The following is a 21863-nucleotide window of genomic DNA, read 5'->3' as shown; positions in this document are numbered from 1 at the left end:
ACTGTTCAAATTACAGCGTGGCTTCCCACCAGTTCCCTCGACTATACACTGAACCAGCATTATTGAACTTGAGCAAGCTGCGGCCTGTGCGGCCCGTAGAGTATCATTAGAACTGGACTTGTCGGCAGCCGCTGATTGCGATACAATGCAAACTGAGAGACGCCCACACGACGTCAGTAACGTCATACCTGATGAGTATGGCTGATCAAACGTGCGAGGGGGTGCAATTCAGATGTAGACTCGACTACGCCTGACATTTAAAAACTTGGTTATGCCACTCGACTTGTCTACGCAGGGCTGGTCGCAAGCTTAAATATGACTTGGTGCCGGTCAGTGGTTGCACGAACCATAGCAATCGCGGACAAAAGCTGTCAGTATGTTGTAGATCTGTTTTATCTTTTTCTGCTATTTTCTTCCCTTGCGAATTCGGAGCGAGGTGCTTCCCTATATATGCATACATTTTCTGTCTGTGTTTGATCTATGCTGACGTTAATGCATCACTCAAGGCCGCCAGGCATACATGTCATTCATCAATTCAAACAGTTAATAGATGACTTTTTCTGTCTCGACATCAATTAGAGTATCGATCCTCATAATCTGACATGACAATTGCCTCCAGGGCACCGAGCTCGCGCACCGCCATGACATTCTGTTAAAAAAAGTCAGTTCAAGCACAGCATGATGTGAATCGAATGAGATGAGTGTGGTATCCACTGCTCGAAAAAAAGCAGTCACACAATACAACAGAAAGCAAAGAAGTCACACAATACAACAGAAAGCAAAGAACCAAAAGAAAATGCGAACACTCACATCTACCAATTCGTTGGGCACAGCATTCAACGCCAGCTGGCTCCACCGCGCTAATCCGGGCAAAAGGCCTGCCAACCGTATCTTTATCTCCTCCTTCGTTTCCTCTTCCACAGTCAAATCAATCGGATTGGTTACTGACAGCCCATCTGGGACGTTCGTTGAGTTTGAGTCTACGAACACCTTCGCCCGGAGTCCATCGACCAGTACCATCGTGGCGCGGTCGAGCGCAGCGCTGAGGGCATAAGCAAAATCTGGACCGGACAAATATGCTCTGGTCTGCGAGAGGAGGAAGGAAAATATTGGATCATTGAACTCGGCTCGAGGTTGCGAGGTTGGGAGTAGGGACGTTGTGTTTGGGGCAGGTCGGCTGGAGGATGGTGATGGGGATGAGGTGGGGATGGATGAGGGAGGGGTTGGAAAGATACCCACACGAGGGGTGGGACCGGCAATCAGCGGAGAGTCATTGCTGTCGCCTAACGACGAGATGGAGGAAATGGGGAGAGATGAAATTTTTGAAGGGACTTGAGAGAGAGCACCACCTTGTGCAAGTACGTGGGTTGTTGTTTCGGGAGTCGGTGGAAGTAGAGAGCCAAGAAAGCTAAATGGTAGAGTGAGTCAATGAACCCGACAACAAGGGGGACTTTACTCACCGGCCAGGTATGCTTGCTCTACTGTCACCTGTACCATCCCGCTCAACGCGTCGTCGAACATCAAGGATCAGTACGTGGAGCTCAGAAGGCGACAATTTTGTCTTAAGGGAAACTCTGATATTTTAAAAATTAGTAAAATATGCGTAAGCACCTACATGAAAAAAGTACATACCCCTCAAAAACGGCTTCGACACTACTTCGCACTCTCGCGGCTATATCCTTCCATCCTACGTGTAGTATCCACCAGCTAAGTGTCAAGAAGCGCATCTCAGTATCCTCTGATACGCCTTCGACTTCTTCATCCCACTCCTCTTGACCTGTAGACCATGCTGGCCATATCATCTCCACGTCAACAATGCGAGATACAGCCTCACGGAAGACGAGACCAGAGAGTGTAGGTGCTGCCTCGCGGATGCGTTCGACACGTTCGGCAGAAAGAACCGAAGTTATGTACCGTTCACGTGCAAGAAGAGCTAGCTGTACGCTTGTGAGGAGGGACAACAAAGTAGTGGTATAGAGTGTTGTCAGTGTACGTGTCAGTGCTATATTATGTGAGTAAATTGTAAGGGATACTGAATATTTCAACGTACTTAATATTTTTACCTCCTTCCATAGTTGTGCTTTCGTTCGAGTGCTATTCTCACTCGTGGAGGGAAACATGGAAGTCTGCGGCTCCTAATATGTGTATGAATACGAACTCGCATATTCCGGATTTGAGAAGCTCACATGAAAAGGGACACCGGGATTGTAGCTCAGTGAAGAACTAGCAGTGGTAATTGAGTCAGATAGTTGACTACCAGCAGAGGCAAGAAAATCATGAGGTTGTTGCAGCTGCTCACTCGTACTCCTGTGTGATGAGGAGCTCGAAAGGCGATCGACCCAACTGTCTGTTGAAGCTGCCATGTTCGATGATGTTTCTCCATCAATGCCCGAGTAGGATGACAATGACATAGACCCAGCATCTGAGTGCATATCTGAGGCGAGGCTAACTTCAGACTCAGAATGAGACTCTGGATGTTGAAAGCGAGGTCGAGGACGGGATGTGCGTGACAGAGATTGAAGCTCGTTGGTGAGCGACTCGACATCCATCTCCTCGAGGATTTGCTCAGCCAGTGTAGGAATAAGTGCCATAATAGTAAAGCATGCATCATCATGAGTACTCTGAAAACGTCTTCGAAGTCTGGTAACAATGAATGAGCAGGTAAATCGATGATCTTTGACAAAGTCAGCGAACATACGCCTCTCGAGCAGTCCTTTCTCTGACAACCTTCTCCTTGACTTCCTCCAATCTCTCGTTGACATAGCGGCTCACAGCATAGGCTCCACAGAGAACAACCGACGTCTCAAATAGCCCACGACGTCGGTTATACACGTATTTCCTTGCAGCGTCAAACATGAGGTCACTTGAAGGAGGAAAGTAACTTAGGCTTACACGTCCAGTTATGGATATCAAAATGGATGATGTAAGCATTGACGGGCCCCACGTCTAGACGCAACTTGCAAGCGCAAACCATGATTCCAGTCTGACTTATCTCCGCAATGTCGTATGGAGTCCAACGCCTTGCACATCGGCACCGGAAGCTAGGAAGCTAACTTCAGTTGAACATCAATTTATTACGCTGGTGTTCATTGAACCTACTGCGAGGCTTTTGATGTTCAAAGCTTACAACCGCGACAAGACCAATACGTAGCGTTCGAGATGGCCCTCTATTCCAAGTTCTCCATCGCACAAGCATTGTACATCAACCACGCTGTACGTCATCTCAAAATCAGAAACACGATTACTGCTGTGACTTTCTACTCAAATTTGATATAAATGCTAGACATTTATGAATCGATCCTATCGAGCTAGTGAGTCTTGCAGAAATTGTGCAAAGCAAACAATTCATATTTGCTCTTCTCTTGTTCTATAGCGTCCCGTCTACAAGACTTTTCTCTACAAAGGCCCGGAGTCAGGGATTCATTCGCGCTGACAAAGTTTCCGTAAGAGAAAATGGAAGTTGACGAAATGTTCGAAGTGATGCACTGAACAACGAAGTATCCACATTTTCAGCAGTTTGAAACTGTATCTGGATTCTATACTATGTGCTGCAACGTGTGCAGTCCATTGACTGGGATTCTGAAAATAACAGGTAACAACACCCATTGGTCCTACATAGGGAATGTTTTTAAGATTTACATAAAACCTAGTTCTGAGTCCTGACTCTACCTGTGATGCATCAGGCTTTACTTGTTCCCGAAATCCTCCTGGAGATATTCGCCTACGTGAATGAAATATCATTTACTCAAACAACATCGACTCAGAGATCCCTTGCAGCGCTTGCAAGGACATGTAAAAATTTTACGAGCCCGCGATGGATTTACTGTGGGCTGAGATCGAAGAGTTAGAACCACTGCTGGGCTGTGTAACGAGGTTACATCCACTGATATATCATAGTGGTACAAGGGTCAGTGCACGACTTCATTACGCTTTGTCCATTTCTTTTCGGCTGACCGAGCGTCTAGTGGGACAAGCCCTGGGCGAAAGGCGTCGAGCCATTATCTGCCCATGAGACGGGCCGTCAATTTATGCACCACTCCTCCCGTATTCGCACATTAAGCATTCAATCTGATCACCCCCATCTCCTCTCTGTCATCCCTGCCGGGGCATGCATATTTCCGAGGCTGAGGTCGTTAAATGTTTCCACCACATATTTGGACCTCTTTTTCCCTTACACTGTGCTGCACCGATGGAAGACTGTCAACGAGGGTCTGCAATCCTTTGTGATACCTTGCATTGCGTTGGAGCACTTATTCATCTACACTCCTGAAAAAGGCGACTTCACAAGTGATCTGTCCTTGCTATCCAATAGGATCCGTTGGTGCACGCGGCGGCTTGTAACTGTTTCTTGTCCAATGCTCGACTTGGAAACATGGAAGGGCCTTTCATACATCCCTGCCCTTCTCACATTGAGAATTGATCAAGGGTGCAATGACCCTCCTTCGCTGTTAATACGAGATCTCAGTCTATCACCATTCCTCAACATCACGGCTCTTTCCTTCCGACAGCTTTACGATGCTGCAGACATCATCACAGTCATGCAACACTCGCAATTCCCCTCGTTGAAAGAGTTCGAGTTTGAAGCCAACCGTCTGTGTTCAGAAGAGGCCGAGCAACTTTTTCGTGCGCTGTCTCACTGCAAAGCGTGTCAGACTCTAGAAAAAATCTCCATCTGTTCTCTTGATGACGAATTCTTGGAACCCCCAGACGACTCTTTGACACCAATTCCACATTTCCTTTGTTTTACACAGCTCCGAGACCTAGAGCTCAGGTTTTCTAACTCCTGCATCTACCTGGATAATGCTATTCTCTTCCAAGCTATGTCTTCTTGGCCGCATATCCACACTCTGGAAATCGTCGGCTCAGGTATTCCTTGTTCAGTCTCTCTCCATGGATTATTCACAGCGCTCTTTCTATGTCCACATTTGCATACACTGCGAGTTACAATCAATAATGCAACTATCGATATCGATCCTGATTCTGAGCCAATACAACACACCTCCCTACGAAGATTGGCATTGGAGACATCCAAGTTTCGACTAGAAGATGCTAAAACTCTCGCTCGCATCATTTCTGCCTGGCTCCCTTGTGTCGACCAGGTTCGGGGCTTTAGTAGGAATTGGGATGAAGTCAATATGCATCTCAGATCTTTGAGAGCGGCTGGTGCGCTGTGTATCGCGGAAGCTTAGAATAACCGAGTGCGGAATACATTCACGTATTGTTACATGCCTTTTGAGTTCTTACTTTCTTTCGTCGTCGTCGTCGTCGCTGTTGACTTGCTGTTGACTGCGGTTATAGTTGTTTTCTCTCTCTCATCTGACCGTTAAACTGTTGTAGTATATCTGAAAAATCGTCAGCAAGAACTCGCCGGTTTACTGATTAGTATGATTTCTGCCGAGGACGATTTTACACCCCTACCTTAAGAACCAACTTAAGCCAAGGTGGAGCTGTTGCCAGCTGATGTTTGAGGTACAGGTTTCGTCCGGTTGAAATGCATCTTATCCAACCCACGAGGCTTTTAATGTTCAAGCTCGCAAACGGCCTCAAGTCTCGAGGCATGATACAAATTGGCTGTCGGCCGCTTATTGAACATAACCGAACTTTGACTTCAGTCGCATGAAGTCAAGATCATACGTTCTTCTATTATATTCCAGTAGTTCCATTGTTCGAGTGGCACTGAATTTGTCCAGAAGCAAACATCTCAGTCAGACCAGCAACGAATTACCTATGTGTCGTGCATCAACCACACTGCACCAACACAAAAACCAGAAGCACGACTCACAGTCGCGATTTGCCACTCGAACTTGATTCATCATGATGATACACAAAGGAATTCAAATGAGTCCTACCACGCCAGTGAGTCTTGAGAAAATGCCGAATGCAAGCTTCTCATACGCACACTTCCGGGGATGTATATCGCTTTACACCTCTGACCAGGGCAACATTCGTCCTCTATGCAAAGAGTTGGGCATGCACTAACAGATACAGACGCTATCAAAACAGCCACGACGGCGACGACGAAGGAGAGATGCATAATGCAATGCGACACAGGATCAATATCTGTGGGTGGGCGCAGTGGGAAGACTGCTGTCTTTATAAGTGTCGTGTTCAGGACTGGTGCTTTGGCAGAACCGAAATGGATGGGCGTTTGCATGCCAACAGGCCTCAAATTTGAATTGCTCTGTCACTAATGTTATGAACGTAGGAATTTGAACGCTGCCATGCTCTGGAGCAGGACCCCGGCTGCTCCCTATATTGCATGTCCACCGGTAGCGCCTCGCAAGTCCTCGAAATTACCCATCCTATACTCCTAAAAGTGCGCCTCCCAAGCCTGTAGCGCATACCCCATGTCCGTCGGTAGCGCCTCGAGAGGCCGTGAATCCATGCTAATATTAGTACACTGACCAACTTAGTTGCCTGGTTTTCCTAAACAGACGCTGGGATTCACCATGTAGCTATATTTACTGACATATGGTACACTTGTGCAGAGCATTAGTTGTCGTAGTCAATGCAGAATCAAAGCATTCTTTGTATCATCCAACTCTGCACCCTTCTGAAGTCTGTGTTATGATCTGGCAAAATATCTTAGACAAGCTGAAAAAAGCTGCTCTGACAGTCAGCAATCAAGGACCAGCATCTGAGAGTATCCTTGGAGTTAAGCACCTGACGCTCCAGCATTCTGCGGACCACTGGGAGGAGCTTCATGCTCCCGTTCATGCCATCTTTGGTTGGGGACAAGAAGGAGGGCTACTATCTTCGAAATCAAGTCAGGCAGATTTTCTCCTTATACACAACTTTCTGCATACCTTTTCCCATGTCGAGCAAGATGTCGGAGAAGGATCCTGTCTGTCTGCAATGGTTCCTCGAATGGAAACAGCACTTGAGCTCTGGTGAGTTATCATTTTGTCAGGTGACAGCAACTCATCACTCACCGAACAATTGTAGTCAAAAGGCTCCTCGGTCACCTGCACATGAGTCGTTGACATATGCTACAAGCCATGGAAACCAGTTGGTATTTCACCCCTCTCATACCACCAGCACGGCATCATCCACAAAGTGTGTGGATAACCAGACAAAGGAGTGTATTGAGATTTTGGAGAGTGACGAGTCAGATGCCCACACTGATGATGAACGGCAAGTATTGAATTAGTAACTCGAAAAATCAAAGACTAAAGTCCAAAAGAACGCACTGGAATCGAGTTCAGGCAGCTGCAGGCTTGAGAGTACAGCAGACGACCCCTGAACAACGAGTCCAGAGGTTAAACGAGGCAAAGACACAAGGACTTATCATTGATTTTGGGCCAAGTTTCATCAAGTGCCAGTGCAGAGTCGACATCAAGCTAGATTCTGGAGACCGTCAGACTGTTCAGAAGCTGAAGGGTGGCAAAAGTTGAAAGAAACTTCCTAAACGACGCAAATACGACCTTAGCAAATATGACCGCCACCTCCAGCGATGTCCTTGGGTGACTGGATCAAAATCAAAGTCGAGAACTAAACAAGAGTACATTCCCGTGAGTTCGTAGCAAAATGATCACATTTCTTTCACTTACTAAAATCTTGTGTAGATGAAATCAATCACATCATTCTTTACATCAGCAGGCAAAAAATCGTCAGATGCAATTCATGAAAAGTCTCCAGAAAACACCGCTCCACCCTCTGTCTCTCTGGTACAAGTTGATCAGGTCAGCACAGACACCAGTGTTGCATGTATGGGACGGGCTGATGGTGCATATGCACTCCTTGCAAAGAATGCTGTTGCCGGAGATGTGGGGGGAGTTGGTAGCATTGCCAGTCGCAGTGAGATAGTAAAAGTTCTGTTTCCATATAAGTATGGAGGGTCAGCGCTAGGACAAGAACACATCATACCTTCTCAAAGAAACACACATACCAGCATCACAAAGTTTAGTGAGGAGGAGCTTGCAATTCTTGGGCAGGAATTGTTGAGCCATCGTCGTTGGTTTGTAGAGAATGGCAGTGATGGTGGTATGCGTATCATATGTTCTGCGACTTGCACACACCGCTTCGTCCCTGATGGAAAATATTCTTGTGAGCAATGCTGTGCACTGGACAAAGATAAGAGCCTACAGCGGCAGCTTCGACGAGTAAGTGATTGTTATTCATGGCCTGTTTTAAAACTAATGAATGAAAATAATAATAGGTTTCGAGACGAGACAAAGCAGATGCACAGCTTTTGGAGAAAGATCTGAATGAAATTGAAAAGCTGATTATGGTTTGGGTGATGGCCAGTCGATACAGAAGCCCTATCATCTTGCATTTGCAGTGCATTTCGTGTGCAGTAAGATTCTGCTTCTCTTCATGTCTGACCTCCAAAGTTGACATGTAGATAGGTGAACTGTTTGATGCATACTTCAAGCGCGATCTTTCACATGCCGAACGAGTACATGCTGCAATGCAAGCAAATTTTTTCCTTCAACTTTGGCACAATCACATCACCAACAAAAGCAAACATCCCATCCATGGCCACTTCTTCCCCCTCCGCTGCAGCTTTATCTCTTTCCAAAATTTCAAGTCACTTGACTCATGTTGTGATGCACTTATAAAACTCACACTTGTTTACCGGGAGTATTACCCCACTGTCCCCTTCCTACCTTGGCAGCATGGCTCATTGCCATTGGAGAAAATCTTTAGTATTGCGCGTGAATTTCTCACCAACTTCAGCTACATTGAATTCCTGGGTATATTGCGTCATATTGAGCAGTGACAGGAGGTTCTCCTTCGATTGGCACAGTCCGGAGTCCACGAACGCAAGGAGAAATCATCTGGTTATGTCTATGACACTACACTGGAGAAGCTAAGCGCTGAAGACCTCAAGAAGTTAACTGATACCCCATCTCGCTTGCAAATTGAAGCCATCACGAATGTTGCGTGGGAGGATGTAGTAGCTGTGTTCAACAATGTGAGTATGGTGTCCGTCAATATGTGTACCACAGCTGATAACCTGCCCAACAGGTACTTGGTGTCTCAAGCATACCTCCACTACCATTGGTTTTCATGGCCAGCAGAACTGAGGCTGCACGACTCACCCAAGCTGGGAAACGGAAAGTCAGGTGTGAGGATCAGAGTGACAGCAAGGATGGCGAGAATGACAATGATGATTTGAAGAATACAACATCACTCCGCCTAGCTGCTGCTCAGGCCGAGAGTGACGCCCATGACTTATGTGATCCGTCAGTTCCTGATAGTGTCCAACACGTGAAAGCCCTGCACCACATATCTCACATGTCTACACTTATGACTGACATCGAAGATGCTGAAGAGGTTGAAGAGCGCATATCAAAACCAGTCCACGGCCCGTACCCTGCTGTTGTTCCAAACATCATCAACCTTCTTAACCCAGCGCCTCCTTTGAACCGGCCAAGTGAGCATGCCAATGTCACTCCAATTACAACTCCCAATCGTGTACTGGATGTCGCTGCTGTTGTCCGCTTGCAAAAGGCTCATAACCGAAACTCAGGTATCCTTTCTGAAAAATCTTTCGATATGAAGGCTAGGTACTCACACTACAAGCCGAAAAACCTGGCCAAAGTTACAATGCAGCTTGACGCTGCTGCTGGCCTTGACATGTCAGATCATAGTGGTATGTTATTTTGGAATGAGAGACTGATTTGAAGGCTCACAAGTTTGCAGGTATAGCATGCACAAATGAAATCCAACATATCCTTCGACATTCAGTTCACACAAATGACAATCTGCAGCTCCTCATGCACAAGCGACATGGTGGCTACTCACGTGCTGAACGTTGGACAGCTACCAAGACATCAGCTCCTGCTGCAAGTTCTTCTGGTATTGGCAATTGGACCATTGCAAAGCAGCTCATCTCAGCTGTGCTGCGCCTCGAAAATCTTTGTAAGTATCACATTTAATTGCTCATAATCATAATCACTAACACCTGATTTTTGCGCTCCAGTTCCTGGAATTGCGATGCGGAATGTCAATGACATATCACCACTAGCAATTGGGTCATATGTCATCATGCAACACTCACAGGTCCGCTATCTCGGCCAAGTGGTCTGTATGTACAAAAAGAATGGTGGCAGGTAAAGGCACTCGTCACGAGAGTGTTCTCCTTGCTGGCAGCAAGGATGTTCCTTCATTAACGAACATAGGACAATGTGTTTTTATCCAGGCAAGTGGTTGTTTTGTCGCTGCTTATTCATGCTAAATTTTTGTTTTTCGGAAGACACATCCTGAAGAAAATGAAAACTCTTTCTGGCACTACAGTAAGTCTACAGGACACCTATGGACACTTGCCAGTATCAAGGAGCTTGTCTACAATCTCAGAACATCCGCACTCAGCATCTCAGAGGGCCGGTATCACACTATGAAACCATGGGCCTTTGAACGGTGAGTTTGAAGTCTATAAAACACTGTAAAACATAAATTTATCATTGTCTACAGGTGGGAAGCAGCTGGGATGATGGCACTGCGCGAGGTTATTGTGTCGCAGTTCACGGTATGGTCTTGCAAGAAGCAGAATTGCAGGTTTGCCTAGGTACTTCAGTAGACGGTAATATGTTTCGGAAAATTTCCTTTTTTGGTATGTTTTGGCCACCATGCATGTCCAAAGTGTGCCCCGCAAGCCTCAAAAGTGTTGCGCCCCGCAAGGAAAATTTTGAACATTTGCGGACATGCGGTATAGGGAGCAGCCAGGGTCCTTCTGGAGCTAAATTCCCTCGCCATACACACTCTTATAGTCCCGTGGATCGTGATGTGGTTATCACTTATTATAGTGAATCTGCTCCTGCGCCAGCAGTATCAGTTTACCCATACTCAGTTCGATAGGCTACACTGACAAAACTGTCATGGTTGCTGATGAGAAAAGCGCAGATAGTTGCGTGATCGTTAGAATTCCCCCAGTATGAAGCAGTCATGTAATCACTGCACCACTTGTGATCTACTGTGAACACATTAAGATTATATGTTGGAGTTTCGCCCATTCGGCTGATATGTCGATTATTGCGAGAGAGTTGCCGAAAGATCCTTCATCAGTGAATTGATCAGTCTGTGATATTGTACCTGTGGTAAATATAGAAGGATACAATTCTGCTCTTAGTAAATATGTCAATATATACTGAGATAAATTTGAGTTGTCGGTACATAACCATTCATGTCTGCAAATCTAGATTATTGCAAGCAGTTCATGATAAGATTGTGATGTTGTAACGTGATGGCCGGCAAGAGATGGTAGCGTAGGTGTGTCCCTCTTGTCGAGCATTCTCATTCTTCAAAATTTATGCTATGAATTATATGTCTATTTAAGGCTTTCTCTCGGAAAGCACTGTTCACATTGGTCATCGAGACTAAATTAGCATGCGAGTTTATAACAATGTTGTGATTATGTGCCATCGCCGCCTGTGAGGATCAATAGCATCGACTTAATATGTTTTGTGAGTGTTCTTATTTTTCTTTTTTTATGTTTTAACTAGAAGGTCATTTATGACCTTGCAATAGAACACACCTTTCATGTGAATCAACTACATGTCAAGGTTGTGACGAGCTTTGACATTTTGCAAGAGGTTGATGGCGCTGGGCACGGGAGAGCTTAGTTACTAACCCCTGTGTTAGTCTGCAGGTTTGTTAATTTCTATGTTGTTAGATTGGGTCATGGTCGTTTGCTAACTTTGCTTCTCATTCAAGATATTGCTCTTAAAATCTGTAATGCAGCTCTTGTCACAGCAACGGCTGCTCTACCCCACCACGCAATAAGGACTCAAACTACTAAAGAGCACTCTGAGTGTATTATATAGTCATTAGTAGTTACATAGAGCCCTTCCGAGTTTGATTTGTTGGAGTATACTACTCCTCCGGCAAATGCCGGAGGACATTATAAATAGATCATTGTCCAAATCGGGATATCCTCTTAGACAACAACTCGACGACTTGCGTTCACTGTCCATTCAATTTTATATCTACCAATATACACAATACTACAATGAACAACAGCAACTATGCAAATGCAAATGGAGAGATTGCCTACAAGGTACGTTAATTATTCTCTGATATCAGCTACTCACTGATCATCAGTAGATACCTCAGCATCTTCTTCAACACACTCCAAGGCCTCGGGAGGTGGTGTTTGTGTTGACAGGAAACCAGTTGGTAAGTCATGTGATCATTCGTTAGTTAAAACACTGAAATTTTGGAAGGAACTTATGTACAATACCTGGGTTGTCGTGCGGCGCCGTGTGTGTCAACGCATCTATCAACCAGAGTTGCCGTTTCCTCCATACCCCCCGCACCCGGTCTGGTCAGACGAGGCACAATCAATGATGATCCTGTGGGTTGCGAGAGAGCGTCACATGTTCGAATTGGAGATGGCTGAACTTGAGCACATACTGGGACTTTGAGGTGGTGTGCGTTAATGCCTACAAGTAAGCCATCTTGAAACTAAAAAAGTTCTAAATTAACTGACAAGTTCAGACCGTAGAGTATTGGTAGAGTTCAGGATGTCAAGAGTGCATTGAGGGACTCATACACCAGATGGATGGATGATCATGATGTACTAGTATAAATACTTCGAAGTTTTTGGACCAGACAGGCATAGCATTGATAAATCCAAGTCAGATTCGCCTGACGAACCAGTGCAGTATCACACCCTTTGATGATATGTGAAATTGAAACAATGAAGAACAAGATCGGAATTGAACTGACCAGTGTGTACCTTGAAAAGTGATGCCAAAGATGGCTGATACACTTTGTAAATTTTGATAGCCCTCCTAAAAAAAAAGTAAGTAATCTTGACGCATGGGACAGGCCACTGTGTACCTGAAAAGGGCGAGGTCTTTGTATCGGGCAATGATATCAGCATGAATCTGCCCTGCGATGATGTCCCACAGGTGAGAGTCGCAGGAGACGACAATTAAAGCAAATAAATTGAGCAGGAAGACATTTGTCTTGTGCACCATGATACCTACGTCACATTTAACTGAAAATCACGTATTCAGAAAGGAGACAATTATGCACCCCATGCACCTAGTCAACTGGTCTTTGTCAGAAGGCTTGCTTTGTATGAGAGATGAAAATGCCATACCAAACGTGGAACCAACAGTTGCAACCACCCTCACACAACAGAGAAGCATCGTTGATCTTCTTTGAGGGTAGATTAGCTTGTGTTTCTTTCCATTTCGCTGTGTACGCACCGATATCCCACAGTCACAGTCAAGTTGGCCTTCATCTATCCGCTTGGAATGGTTGCTATGATGAGGGATCTGTGGACCAGTCGTACCTGGATTGCAGGATGGTCCAGACGCCTCCAGTACCTGCATCTCCATATCTGTAAACAAATCAGTTTAGTGCAATGCAATACATCAAATAGACATCATACCCAACATCTCTGAATCAGGCACAGTGGATACATCATTCTTCATTCTAAGTAGATCCTGAAGGTACTGGGTATCAACCTCTTGAGTGGAGATAGCTGAAGTGGATGTTCTAACGCAAGCATCAGTGAGGTAAGAGAAGGAACTGGCGAGTGACAAACCAGGTCTCGACATGTACCGGGGTTGACTCCAATATACTGTCATACTGAACATGAGCGGGAGATGAAGTGACATTGACTTGAGGGAGTGGTCGAACCTCTCCATCTTCGCTGCATATACCGATGGGGGTAATTACTACGTCACCACCAAACCTGGCCAAAACAATGCCTTCGTCGATTACCATTTCACCCTCAGTATCCTCATCTTCATCTGCACTCCAGACGATATTGCGCTCCAATGCATCTTTCTTCTACAACTGTGCGTCCTCTACTCTAATTCTTGCCTCTTCGACTGGAGTCAACCTCGGGGCTGTGTGAGATGTGATACCTGCGAATGGTGTATCATTGTCTTCAGATATAGAAGGAAGATACTGATGATACTGAAACCACTTTCATGTCGAGGCTAAATAAAGAAGATGGATCTAAGCTAATGCATTGGAATTTTTGATGCTTACCCATGCCATCCTGCACTCACTTGGCCGATACTTGTTTGTTCTGGTACTTTGTTCACCACATGGGTAGTAAAGAACCATTTGTTAGCCTTGGCATCTGCCACCTGGAAATGAGGGGGCTGATAGTCATCTAGGGCATCTTCATTGAAGAACAACTTGAAATTTCTGTAATGGTTTTCTGTGCGATAGAGCTACTGTCACACTCAATAAAAAAAGACATCGACATGAACTTGGAAGGTTTTCCATCTGATTGATAGTAGTTATAAGCAATTTGATCATTGCCTGGGACGAAGCACTTGAGAACAAAATGATTACAGAGAAGTAAGGATTGGTGCACCTTAACACTTCTCTTAACCTCCCCGAGAGTCGGCACCTGCCCTTTCTTGAGGGGCCTCAGAAACAGGGTCTGGGCACACAAGGGAAATTTTTGATAACTGATCGCCAAGAGTCATGATCGGTATGGTAGTGTGACTTCCAGGCAGCTTGTAGTACTTAATGTACCTCGTCCATTTAATACAATATATCTGAAAGCCTTAGACACTCACATGGAAATTGAAGGTGTAAGCCTCCACAATGCTGCATGAGTAGTCTGTCAGAGATCTTGTAATGATTAATGACCAAAATCGACGAACTTGGTGGGATCTTTGCTGTCCTACACTGAACATCAGAAAAGAGGCCCAAATTATATCTAATCTTACCAGGTAAATGCCGAATATAACTTTCTGAAGGTATTGCTTGTCTATGGCATCAAATATGCCGTTCTCCTGAGAAACATGAATATATGTGCATCTACCATGGAGAACAGATGCATATATGCGCACCAGGTAGTCAATGATACAATCTGCTTCATTAGTGAAACCTCGGTCTCAGCGTTTGTGATGAGTCGAGGAGATGGGTCATTCATTTCCGACTTCCTTGAGCAGCAGCTTGTGCAAACACCATGCATCTAGATTTCTTATTAGTTTCAAATTGCATGCGGGCAGAATCCTGCAAAGTGTCTTGCGTGCTGAAACTGCATTACTGTTAAGAGCCTAGTAACCTGTACAAAAAAGAGCTAGGCTTATGAATATGCATAGTCAGACACAGTGAAACCGTCATTATTCCGAGCAGCAATTAATAAGGTTAATGCGCAACATAATGGATATAAATACTCACATTCCAACGTAGTACACTTCCCAGTCATCTGGCTCCCCCCCAGGATGTCCCAATGATTGGCCATATCGAAGCGAGCTTGAACCACGTCCTGATGCAAATGCTGGAATCAGGTGAGCTCCTCGAACCACCTGCCCCGGGTCGAGAAACCCAAATGCATCCAGGTCTGATTCGTCGACAAATGCAACCTTTGGAAGACGAGTGTGCTTCATGCCGGACTGATGATTCCTCAATGGCGCCAGCCATTGGACCCAGAGCACCTCCAGGTGCTGCTTTATAGGTTGTTCTCCATCCACATTAATCCACATTTCCATATGATAGATACCCAATATATGGGCATACCAATATGGGTGACTAGGTGCCGTTTCTTCCGAGACTACCATAACGTCGCCGTATGTTCTAGGGTTGATGGTGTCATACTTGCACCTCAGGTCATACATCGTGTAATATATTTGCATCGTCTGAACTGAATATATTGTATTATTTGGAATTATGACCGAGTTGCATTCTTTGTCTGTGAAAGTGTGATCACAGTAGCCGATGTCTAGCTGCTGCAGCCTGTAAAGGACGTGGTCCTTTAGTTTCGGCATGAAATCCTGGCCAAAAACATGAGAAAAGCTGTCAAGTGCATTCACTGCAATTGACACTACCTTAGCAGCCAGATCATCTTCATGTTCTCAAAGGAATACAAATAGATTGACTGGGGTGTTTTGGTTAGTTGCAATATGGTGATGCTTTCCTGATGATGCCGGAGGGGGGGCATCGGGGAGCGATCAACTTGAAGATGTACTTCCAGCTTCTGCTACACTTCAAAGTACACAGCGCCTGCGCTCGTGCTTTTCCAACTGTGCTGGCGTGTCTAACTTATTGGTCAGTGGATAAAACACCTTGAGAGCTCTATGAGCAAGCTCTCCCTAGTTCAGATTAACTTCAGATGGATAATGAAAATGAAATAGATACAAACCATTTGAGTTGTAAAGGAACCCGTGCTCCCAAAGAGCTTGATAGTTCTTACATAGTCTCCCATTTTGTGGAACTTGTAAGTGTTTAGATTGAACTTCTTCACCTTCACACCGCTTGGTTCTGGAGGAGTGGTGTTAGTTTCAGAGCACTGCACAAACCTTTTTTGACGAGCTGTTCTCTCTTTTGGGAGCTCCGTAGTAGTGAAGGCAGAGCAAGTATCACGTTGGAACTTCTGCAACTTCAGAGAGAGTGCCTTGAATGTCTCTTCAAGGAGATTCACAGTAGATTCTGAGTGAATCCTAAGCTTGGCAAGCGTGTGCCACTGTGCAAAGCGATAGAGTAGAAACTGCACTAGTTTATCATGGTTGGTGGGGAACAGTCCTTCGAAGACCGGAATGGCACACTACCGATGGAGAACTTATCAGATAGCCTGATGTAGAAAAATGTTTGACAAACAAACCTGTAAGATATCCTCAAAGTCTCACGCAGTCAATCTTTTCATCTCAGAGATATTATTTGCAAACCTTCGAATTACACCATTACTAAATGTCGGGACCTGACAGAATCTATGGTGGCATTTGAGGCAATCAGTTAGGGGGTAACAACACTCTATACAGACTCCACGTACCTCTCGTCGAGGGTCGCAACCAGCTGACTTCCCATAGGAAGGGCATAGAGAAGCCTGATGAGATGCATGAATAATGCTTTCCACGTACCCAGTTCACATTCATGCATGAAATCGATGACAAGCATTCAGAACGGGTCGAGGCCTAGTGATCCGAGTTTCCTGACAAATTGATTCTGCAAGTGACTAGTTTGAGCTAACTATAAAAATCAAGGAACTGTGCACACTTACAACAGTGGGTACCCACAAGCCCTCTCCGAGGGTGCATTCAACCTTTGAACCGCCTATAGTATTTCCCTGGTCATAGATAAACTTGCGCGCATCAAGAACCTTCATCATAGTATATACTCGAAGGTTGGTTATATGACTCTTCATGTCCTTTAGCAGACCTAGATAACTAAACAAGGACTTCGGTGTGATGCAACAAGGGCATGAGCATGAACCCATGTCCTTGATAGTTGCGATCAAAGCTCTAGAGATTCATAAGGGATCCGAGAGTTCTAATAAAGACAGGTGACAAACTTACTTCTCAGGATAATCAGCTGAATAAGTGAATATTCGTGGAAACACTCTCCGCAGTACTCCATCCATGCATTTGAGAACAATACCATGGCGGTATGCATGAAGAAAATCTTCATCAAGCAAAATATCCCAGCACACCTGAAATAACTCCCTACAGCAGTGTGTATAAAGCAACGTCATACCAGTCTTCAATACACCAGGTAGGCTATTCAGAACATTTTTCATGCTATCTGGAATCTGAGAGAGCTGACATCAATTGTGTTTGTCCAATAATCATGAGGACTCACCAAAGGAAAGAAACCTACTAGGTGACACACCCTGGATTGAGGCAAAGATTGGGCGTACTTTGTCAGATTTCCAGAATATAGGTAAAGCGGCCAAGCTTTTGTGGTGCCAAAGTTTGCCAGGTGAGTAGCATTGGAAAAGAACATGAGACCGCTATGACACGTTCCAATGAACATCCGGGATCCTTGGGTAGCTTCTGGACATCGTCCTGAGCTTCCAGCCAGGCATCAGATGAGTAGAGTTCATCATAGATTCGTTCCTGATTGTCATCCAAAGGATCCTTCCATAACCACTTGAAAGGCGAAAGATGGAATGCACCTGCTTGCACATCTGCAAATGCTGCGTGGATTACTTCCAAAAGTGGCCGATAATGAAATCCGGCAATGGTGTATGCCATGGGTCCTTCTTCTCTTGACTTTGTCGGGATGTTAATGGTGACATCAGACTTGATCCAATGGTCAGGAAATGTGACTTTCTCCCCGCTATGGTCCCTATTCAATTCTCGCAAGTTCTTCCTCACTGAGAATGCTTTGAGATGCTGAACGTCGAAATCCCCGGCTTGTAGAACATCTTTTACAAGATGCTGGACCTCATTTTCCGACTTCCGGTGACTACCTGAATGCATCCAGCTCATAAGGCAATATATGGTTATGTTGGGAAAAGGATAGGGTGGCGGAAGGACTCCGATCGCAGGGGTTTCAGGTTCTTGAATGATGATTGGACATGATTTTGCCAGTAAGGAGGAGGGAATGAATTGATTGGGCTCATATGAAGGACGATGAGGGTATAACCGGCAGATTCCAAAGATTGTCTCTTAGTGTTAGAAGGACACGTCAAATTCTAGATTGAGGAGCCGGGAATGACAAGTCATTGACATTATCACAAATATTGAGATCTTCAGCTGAATGCACTATATCACTTAGAGGCCTCGGAATATGCCTCCCACTAATATGAAGCTCAGCTTCCTCTGAAACAGTGAGGTGATGAATGGCATCATGGTCGAATCCATTTTGGCCCAGATCCAAATCCATTCCAACATCAACATTGTTTTGACCCTTTCCCAAGTCTAAGTCATCTGGACCGAAAGGGTGCTGTGGCTCTGAGGCTGCAAGACTGCGGGTGTCGAATGATGCACTAGACCTAGGCCTTGCTATTGGTTTGCACGGGGCAATGTGACAAGCCCTTACATGCACAGTGCTCACTGGTAAGATTCTCTGAGTTGAGAATGTTCAGAATTCGGTTGATATGGTAATGGCTGAGTCCCAGACTGAGCCCAAATCAGTGACTCACTCGTCATAGGTTCCTTGACTGGTTTGGATTTAAACTTTCCAGAGTCGCATTTCTGGCTCGCTGTAGTCTCTTCTGACTTGCAGCAATACCTGACTTTTTGAAAAATGTGCAACTTGCATGATGCCTACTAAGTCCTTGATTGTCACTGGTTCACATATTACAGTGACATATTTCTGTATTATATGGGTCACCCGACCTACATAATATCCCGTATAAGACAGGCCAGTGGATGATGGGCCGATGTGATGTATATCCTCGATGTTGACAGATGGGCCAGGGAGGGATATTATTTCCGATGGAGGCGGGTGGGCCCATGTGTGGAATATGTAGAGTAGATGAGTGGGCCGATGGACATGAATATTCTATAGACAGGATGGGCCGAGGTAGTTGGATATTATGTAGATGGGTGTACCAAGGTAGGTGGGTATCAGAGAGACGGGTATGCTGAGGGTACTTGTCATCACATACACGAGTGGGCCCAGATATATACTATATTAGATGGGTGGGCCGGCCGAGGGTACATTGTGTCACATACACGGGTGGGCCCAGATATATATTATCTTAGATGGGTGGGCCGAGTGTCAAGGAACGTGGGTATCAGATAGACGGGTGGGCCGGCCGAGGGTACGTGTTATCACATACACGGGTGGGCCGAGGGCAGTATATAATATAGACAGGTGGGCACAGGTGAATGATAATTGTAAAACAATGCAGTACCAATTGCTGAGTAGCTAATTCGGGTGAAGCGTAATGAGTTCCTGCAGCTGCATGTTCATTACTGTTGTATTGCTGTATGAGAAGCAAGGTTCTGACTACTGAAATTCGAGTGAAGCATACCGAGTTCCAAGACCCGGGTGTCAATAAACAAATATCTGATATCCAGCACACTTCCAATGATTGGGTATTTCACTGAGCAATGGGTGGTAATATATCTTCGACAGCCAACATCATGGAAGGTTCTCTTATCAGAACCTCATGTTCACCACCTACCGAACACCAAATGCCAAGTTCTGACTACCAAAATTTGAGTGAAGCGTGCCGAGATCCGAACCCCGGGAGTCGACAAACAAATATCTGATATCCAGCACACTTCCAATGATCTGGTATTTCAGCTCCCTTATCTGATCCTGACTATCTCCACCCCCTTAACACCAACCTCTGGGCGTCCAGCATTCAGCTTCTGATTTCCCAAGATCGACTTCATCATGAATGGTTCTTCCACTTCTGCAATTGAAATAAGCCTCTGGCGCACTTGGGCCCTGACAGTCACTCATGAGGCATGTGAATATACTGCACAGAAATTCAATGCAGAGAAGACAGGAGGAGACCCTGGTGATACCTTCTCCTAACCTAGACACTGATCTAGTGATGGCCTGTGATCGATTGGTAGATCGCCTCATAAAGGCATATAAAAATCCGAGTGGGTCTTCCTGCAGATTCGGAAAATTCATTTGATCATTCAAATTCCTTCATCACAGTTCAGATGAACATTGACATTGCAAGATATAGCAAATTGATCTCCCCGAAGAACACTGGGCACAATGAGGAGAAAGAGGAGAAGTTGCTTAAGAGATGTCCTCCCGGCCATGAGGGGACAAGGTTTGTGGACATACCTGCCACCATTATAGATGTGTCCGGCACCATCATTGCATGGTACCTCCCAGACGCCCTGACAGCAGAAACACAGGTGTGTGATATAGATTGTTACTCAATATATATTAAATACCCAATGGTAACCACAGAAGGAAATTTGGGCAGCCACTGAGTTGCTGTCTCCGAGTCTGGAAAGAAGTATGAAGGTCGATAGGAATTGGCGAACCAATCCGGAGTGGTTCAAACACCGCTCGGAAGATGTTGGCCTACCTGCCGGGTGCATCAATTTATCTCCGGCATGGTTTCAACAGGGGCACGAGGTAGGATTTGATAGGATGATGATTTCGGTAGTTGAGCACACCAATCCCATAGAATCTAGCGGACCTGGAGGTATCTGCATCATTAAAGGGACCATTGTCGAAGGGAATCCTAAACACCATTGCAAGGTCGGCAGCCATCACATCAGCGGCACTCAGGATCATGCATCCAGAGCAGTACTGGGCAGGGTTACAAACATTTTCAAGCCTCGGAGAAAAGGCAGAAAGCAAGGAACTGCCAAGAATGTCCGAGATCCTCCAGTACTGGGCATCCGTGTTTAACATGCTATCCATCATTTCCAATCATCAAACCCTGTATCATCGAGACCATTTATCAATTCCTGAATGCTTTGATATTCTCACCACTGTGGGGAATTATTCTAATGCTTGGATGAGCATGCCAAGCCTTCAGCTGAAATTCGGGTACGATCCTGGGTGTATGATTGGATTTTCCAGAAGGATTGTCAGACATGGGGTTCATGAGGTGGAGGGGGATAGGGTTGGGTGGGCATGGTATATGAGGGACTCAGTTCATATTTATGCCGGGGTTCCCTCATGCGGATGGGCTAGGGTGGATTGACAAACCCTACCACCATGTGGAAGATGAAACAAGTAGAAAGTGTAATTACCCGCATCAGTACCTGCTTTCGACTACCAAGTACGAACTCTCTCTCTTGATGACACTCGAGGTCCGAAATCCATAGCAGATGCATACAATAACTGTCCAGAGCCTTCTGTATCTCTTGATGACACTCGAGGTCTGAAATCCATAGCAGATGCATGCAATAACCGTCCAGAGCCTTCTGTGTCTCTTGATGACACTCGAGCACCAACACATTCAGCGCGAGGGAGTGGGGTTTCAGTTGTGGCGTACAGTTACAAAAGGCCGGCCCTGTGTTGGAGTAGCGCAGACGATATCATCGACCTTACATTAGGCAATGCTAAGAAGAACGGTCTGTTGCAAAAGGAACCTACAAGTCAAAAGGGAACAGAGAAGCAAAGAAATGTAAGTATGAATGCTGCTGTACAAATTTGAAAATGGTACTGAGGCGAAGGCTATCATTGTATTTGGACTCAGATCCTATTGACGTTCATCAAAGCCAACTCAGAAATTGATATCTGGACGTCAATAATCAGGACTCGGTGATCGGGACGCGATATCCGGA

General features: G+C 45.4%; 6 protein-coding genes across 6 annotated transcripts; 3 read left to right on the top strand and 3 right to left on the bottom strand.

Moving 5' to 3' along the window:
- Nucleotides 1-407: 407 nt before the first annotated feature.
- EDB93DRAFT_1164136 (Peroxin-3-domain-containing protein) lies at nt 408-2866 on the bottom strand. The gene is made up of 7 exons (XM_041450124.1): nt 2699-2866; nt 2187-2640; nt 2051-2135; nt 1633-2002; nt 1461-1574; nt 811-1408; nt 408-649 (listed from the first exon to the last, which is right to left on the bottom strand). The coding sequence occupies exons 1-7, from the start codon at nt 2854-2856 to the stop codon at nt 572-574; spliced, it is 1857 nt and encodes a 618-aa protein (XP_041304885.1). The 5' UTR covers nt 2857-2866; the 3' UTR covers nt 408-571.
- Nucleotides 2867-3514: 648 nt separating this feature from the next.
- EDB93DRAFT_707747 (uncharacterized protein) lies at nt 3515-5403 on the top strand. Its single transcript, XM_041457170.1, has 2 exons — nt 3515-3907; nt 3966-5403. Exons 1-2 carry the CDS (start codon nt 3815-3817, stop codon nt 5187-5189), a joined length of 1317 nt encoding a protein of 438 aa, XP_041304884.1. The 5' UTR covers nt 3515-3814; the 3' UTR covers nt 5190-5403.
- Nucleotides 5404-5827: 424 nt separating this feature from the next.
- EDB93DRAFT_1298965 (uncharacterized protein) lies at nt 5828-10813 on the top strand (the record flags this gene model as incomplete). Its single annotated transcript, XM_041454652.1, has 16 exons — nt 5828-6316; nt 6435-6451; nt 6489-6890; nt 6946-7056; nt 7151-7364; nt 7452-7511; nt 7566-8102; nt 8159-8296; nt 8345-8398; nt 8750-8917; nt 8971-9598; nt 9694-9867; nt 9929-10058; nt 10243-10365; nt 10420-10474; nt 10661-10813. Exons 1-16 carry the CDS (start codon nt 6260-6262, stop codon nt 10811-10813), a joined length of 3021 nt encoding a protein of 1006 aa, XP_041304883.1. The 5' UTR covers nt 5828-6259.
- A 1140-nt stretch (nt 10814-11953) lies between these two features.
- EDB93DRAFT_1106210 (uncharacterized protein) lies at nt 11954-12368 on the top strand (the record flags this gene model as incomplete). Its single annotated transcript, XM_041447596.1, has 3 exons — nt 11954-12001; nt 12049-12120; nt 12168-12368. 3 exons carry the CDS (start codon nt 11954-11956, stop codon nt 12366-12368), a joined length of 321 nt encoding a protein of 106 aa, XP_041304882.1.
- A 643-nt stretch (nt 12369-13011) lies between these two features.
- On the bottom strand, nt 13012-16761 carry EDB93DRAFT_1253173 (uncharacterized protein; the record flags this gene model as incomplete). Its single annotated transcript, XM_041453415.1, has 13 exons — nt 13012-13110; nt 13161-13294; nt 13346-13452; nt 13547-13749; nt 14496-14526; nt 14583-14602; nt 14649-14739; nt 15106-15698; nt 15990-16016; nt 16067-16468; nt 16526-16545; nt 16609-16631; nt 16694-16761. The coding sequence occupies 13 exons, from the start codon at nt 16759-16761 to the stop codon at nt 13012-13014; spliced, it is 1818 nt and encodes a 605-aa protein (XP_041304881.1).
- An 800-nt stretch (nt 16762-17561) lies between these two features.
- EDB93DRAFT_1253172 (uncharacterized protein) lies at nt 17562-18131 on the bottom strand (the record flags this gene model as incomplete). Its single annotated transcript, XM_041453414.1, has 1 exon — nt 17562-18131. One exon carries the CDS (start codon nt 18129-18131, stop codon nt 17562-17564), a length of 570 nt encoding a protein of 189 aa, XP_041304880.1.
- Nucleotides 18132-21863: the final 3732 nt, after the last annotated feature.

This window comes from Suillus bovinus (assembly GCF_016758785.1).
Source record: "Suillus bovinus strain UH-Sbo-P2 chromosome Unknown EDB93scaffold_55, whole genome shotgun sequence".
Lineage (NCBI taxonomy): Eukaryota > Fungi > Basidiomycota > Agaricomycetes > Boletales > Suillaceae > Suillus > Suillus bovinus.
The sequence above is the reverse complement of the archived record's forward strand: the minus strand, read 5'-3'. Positions and strand labels throughout refer to the sequence as shown.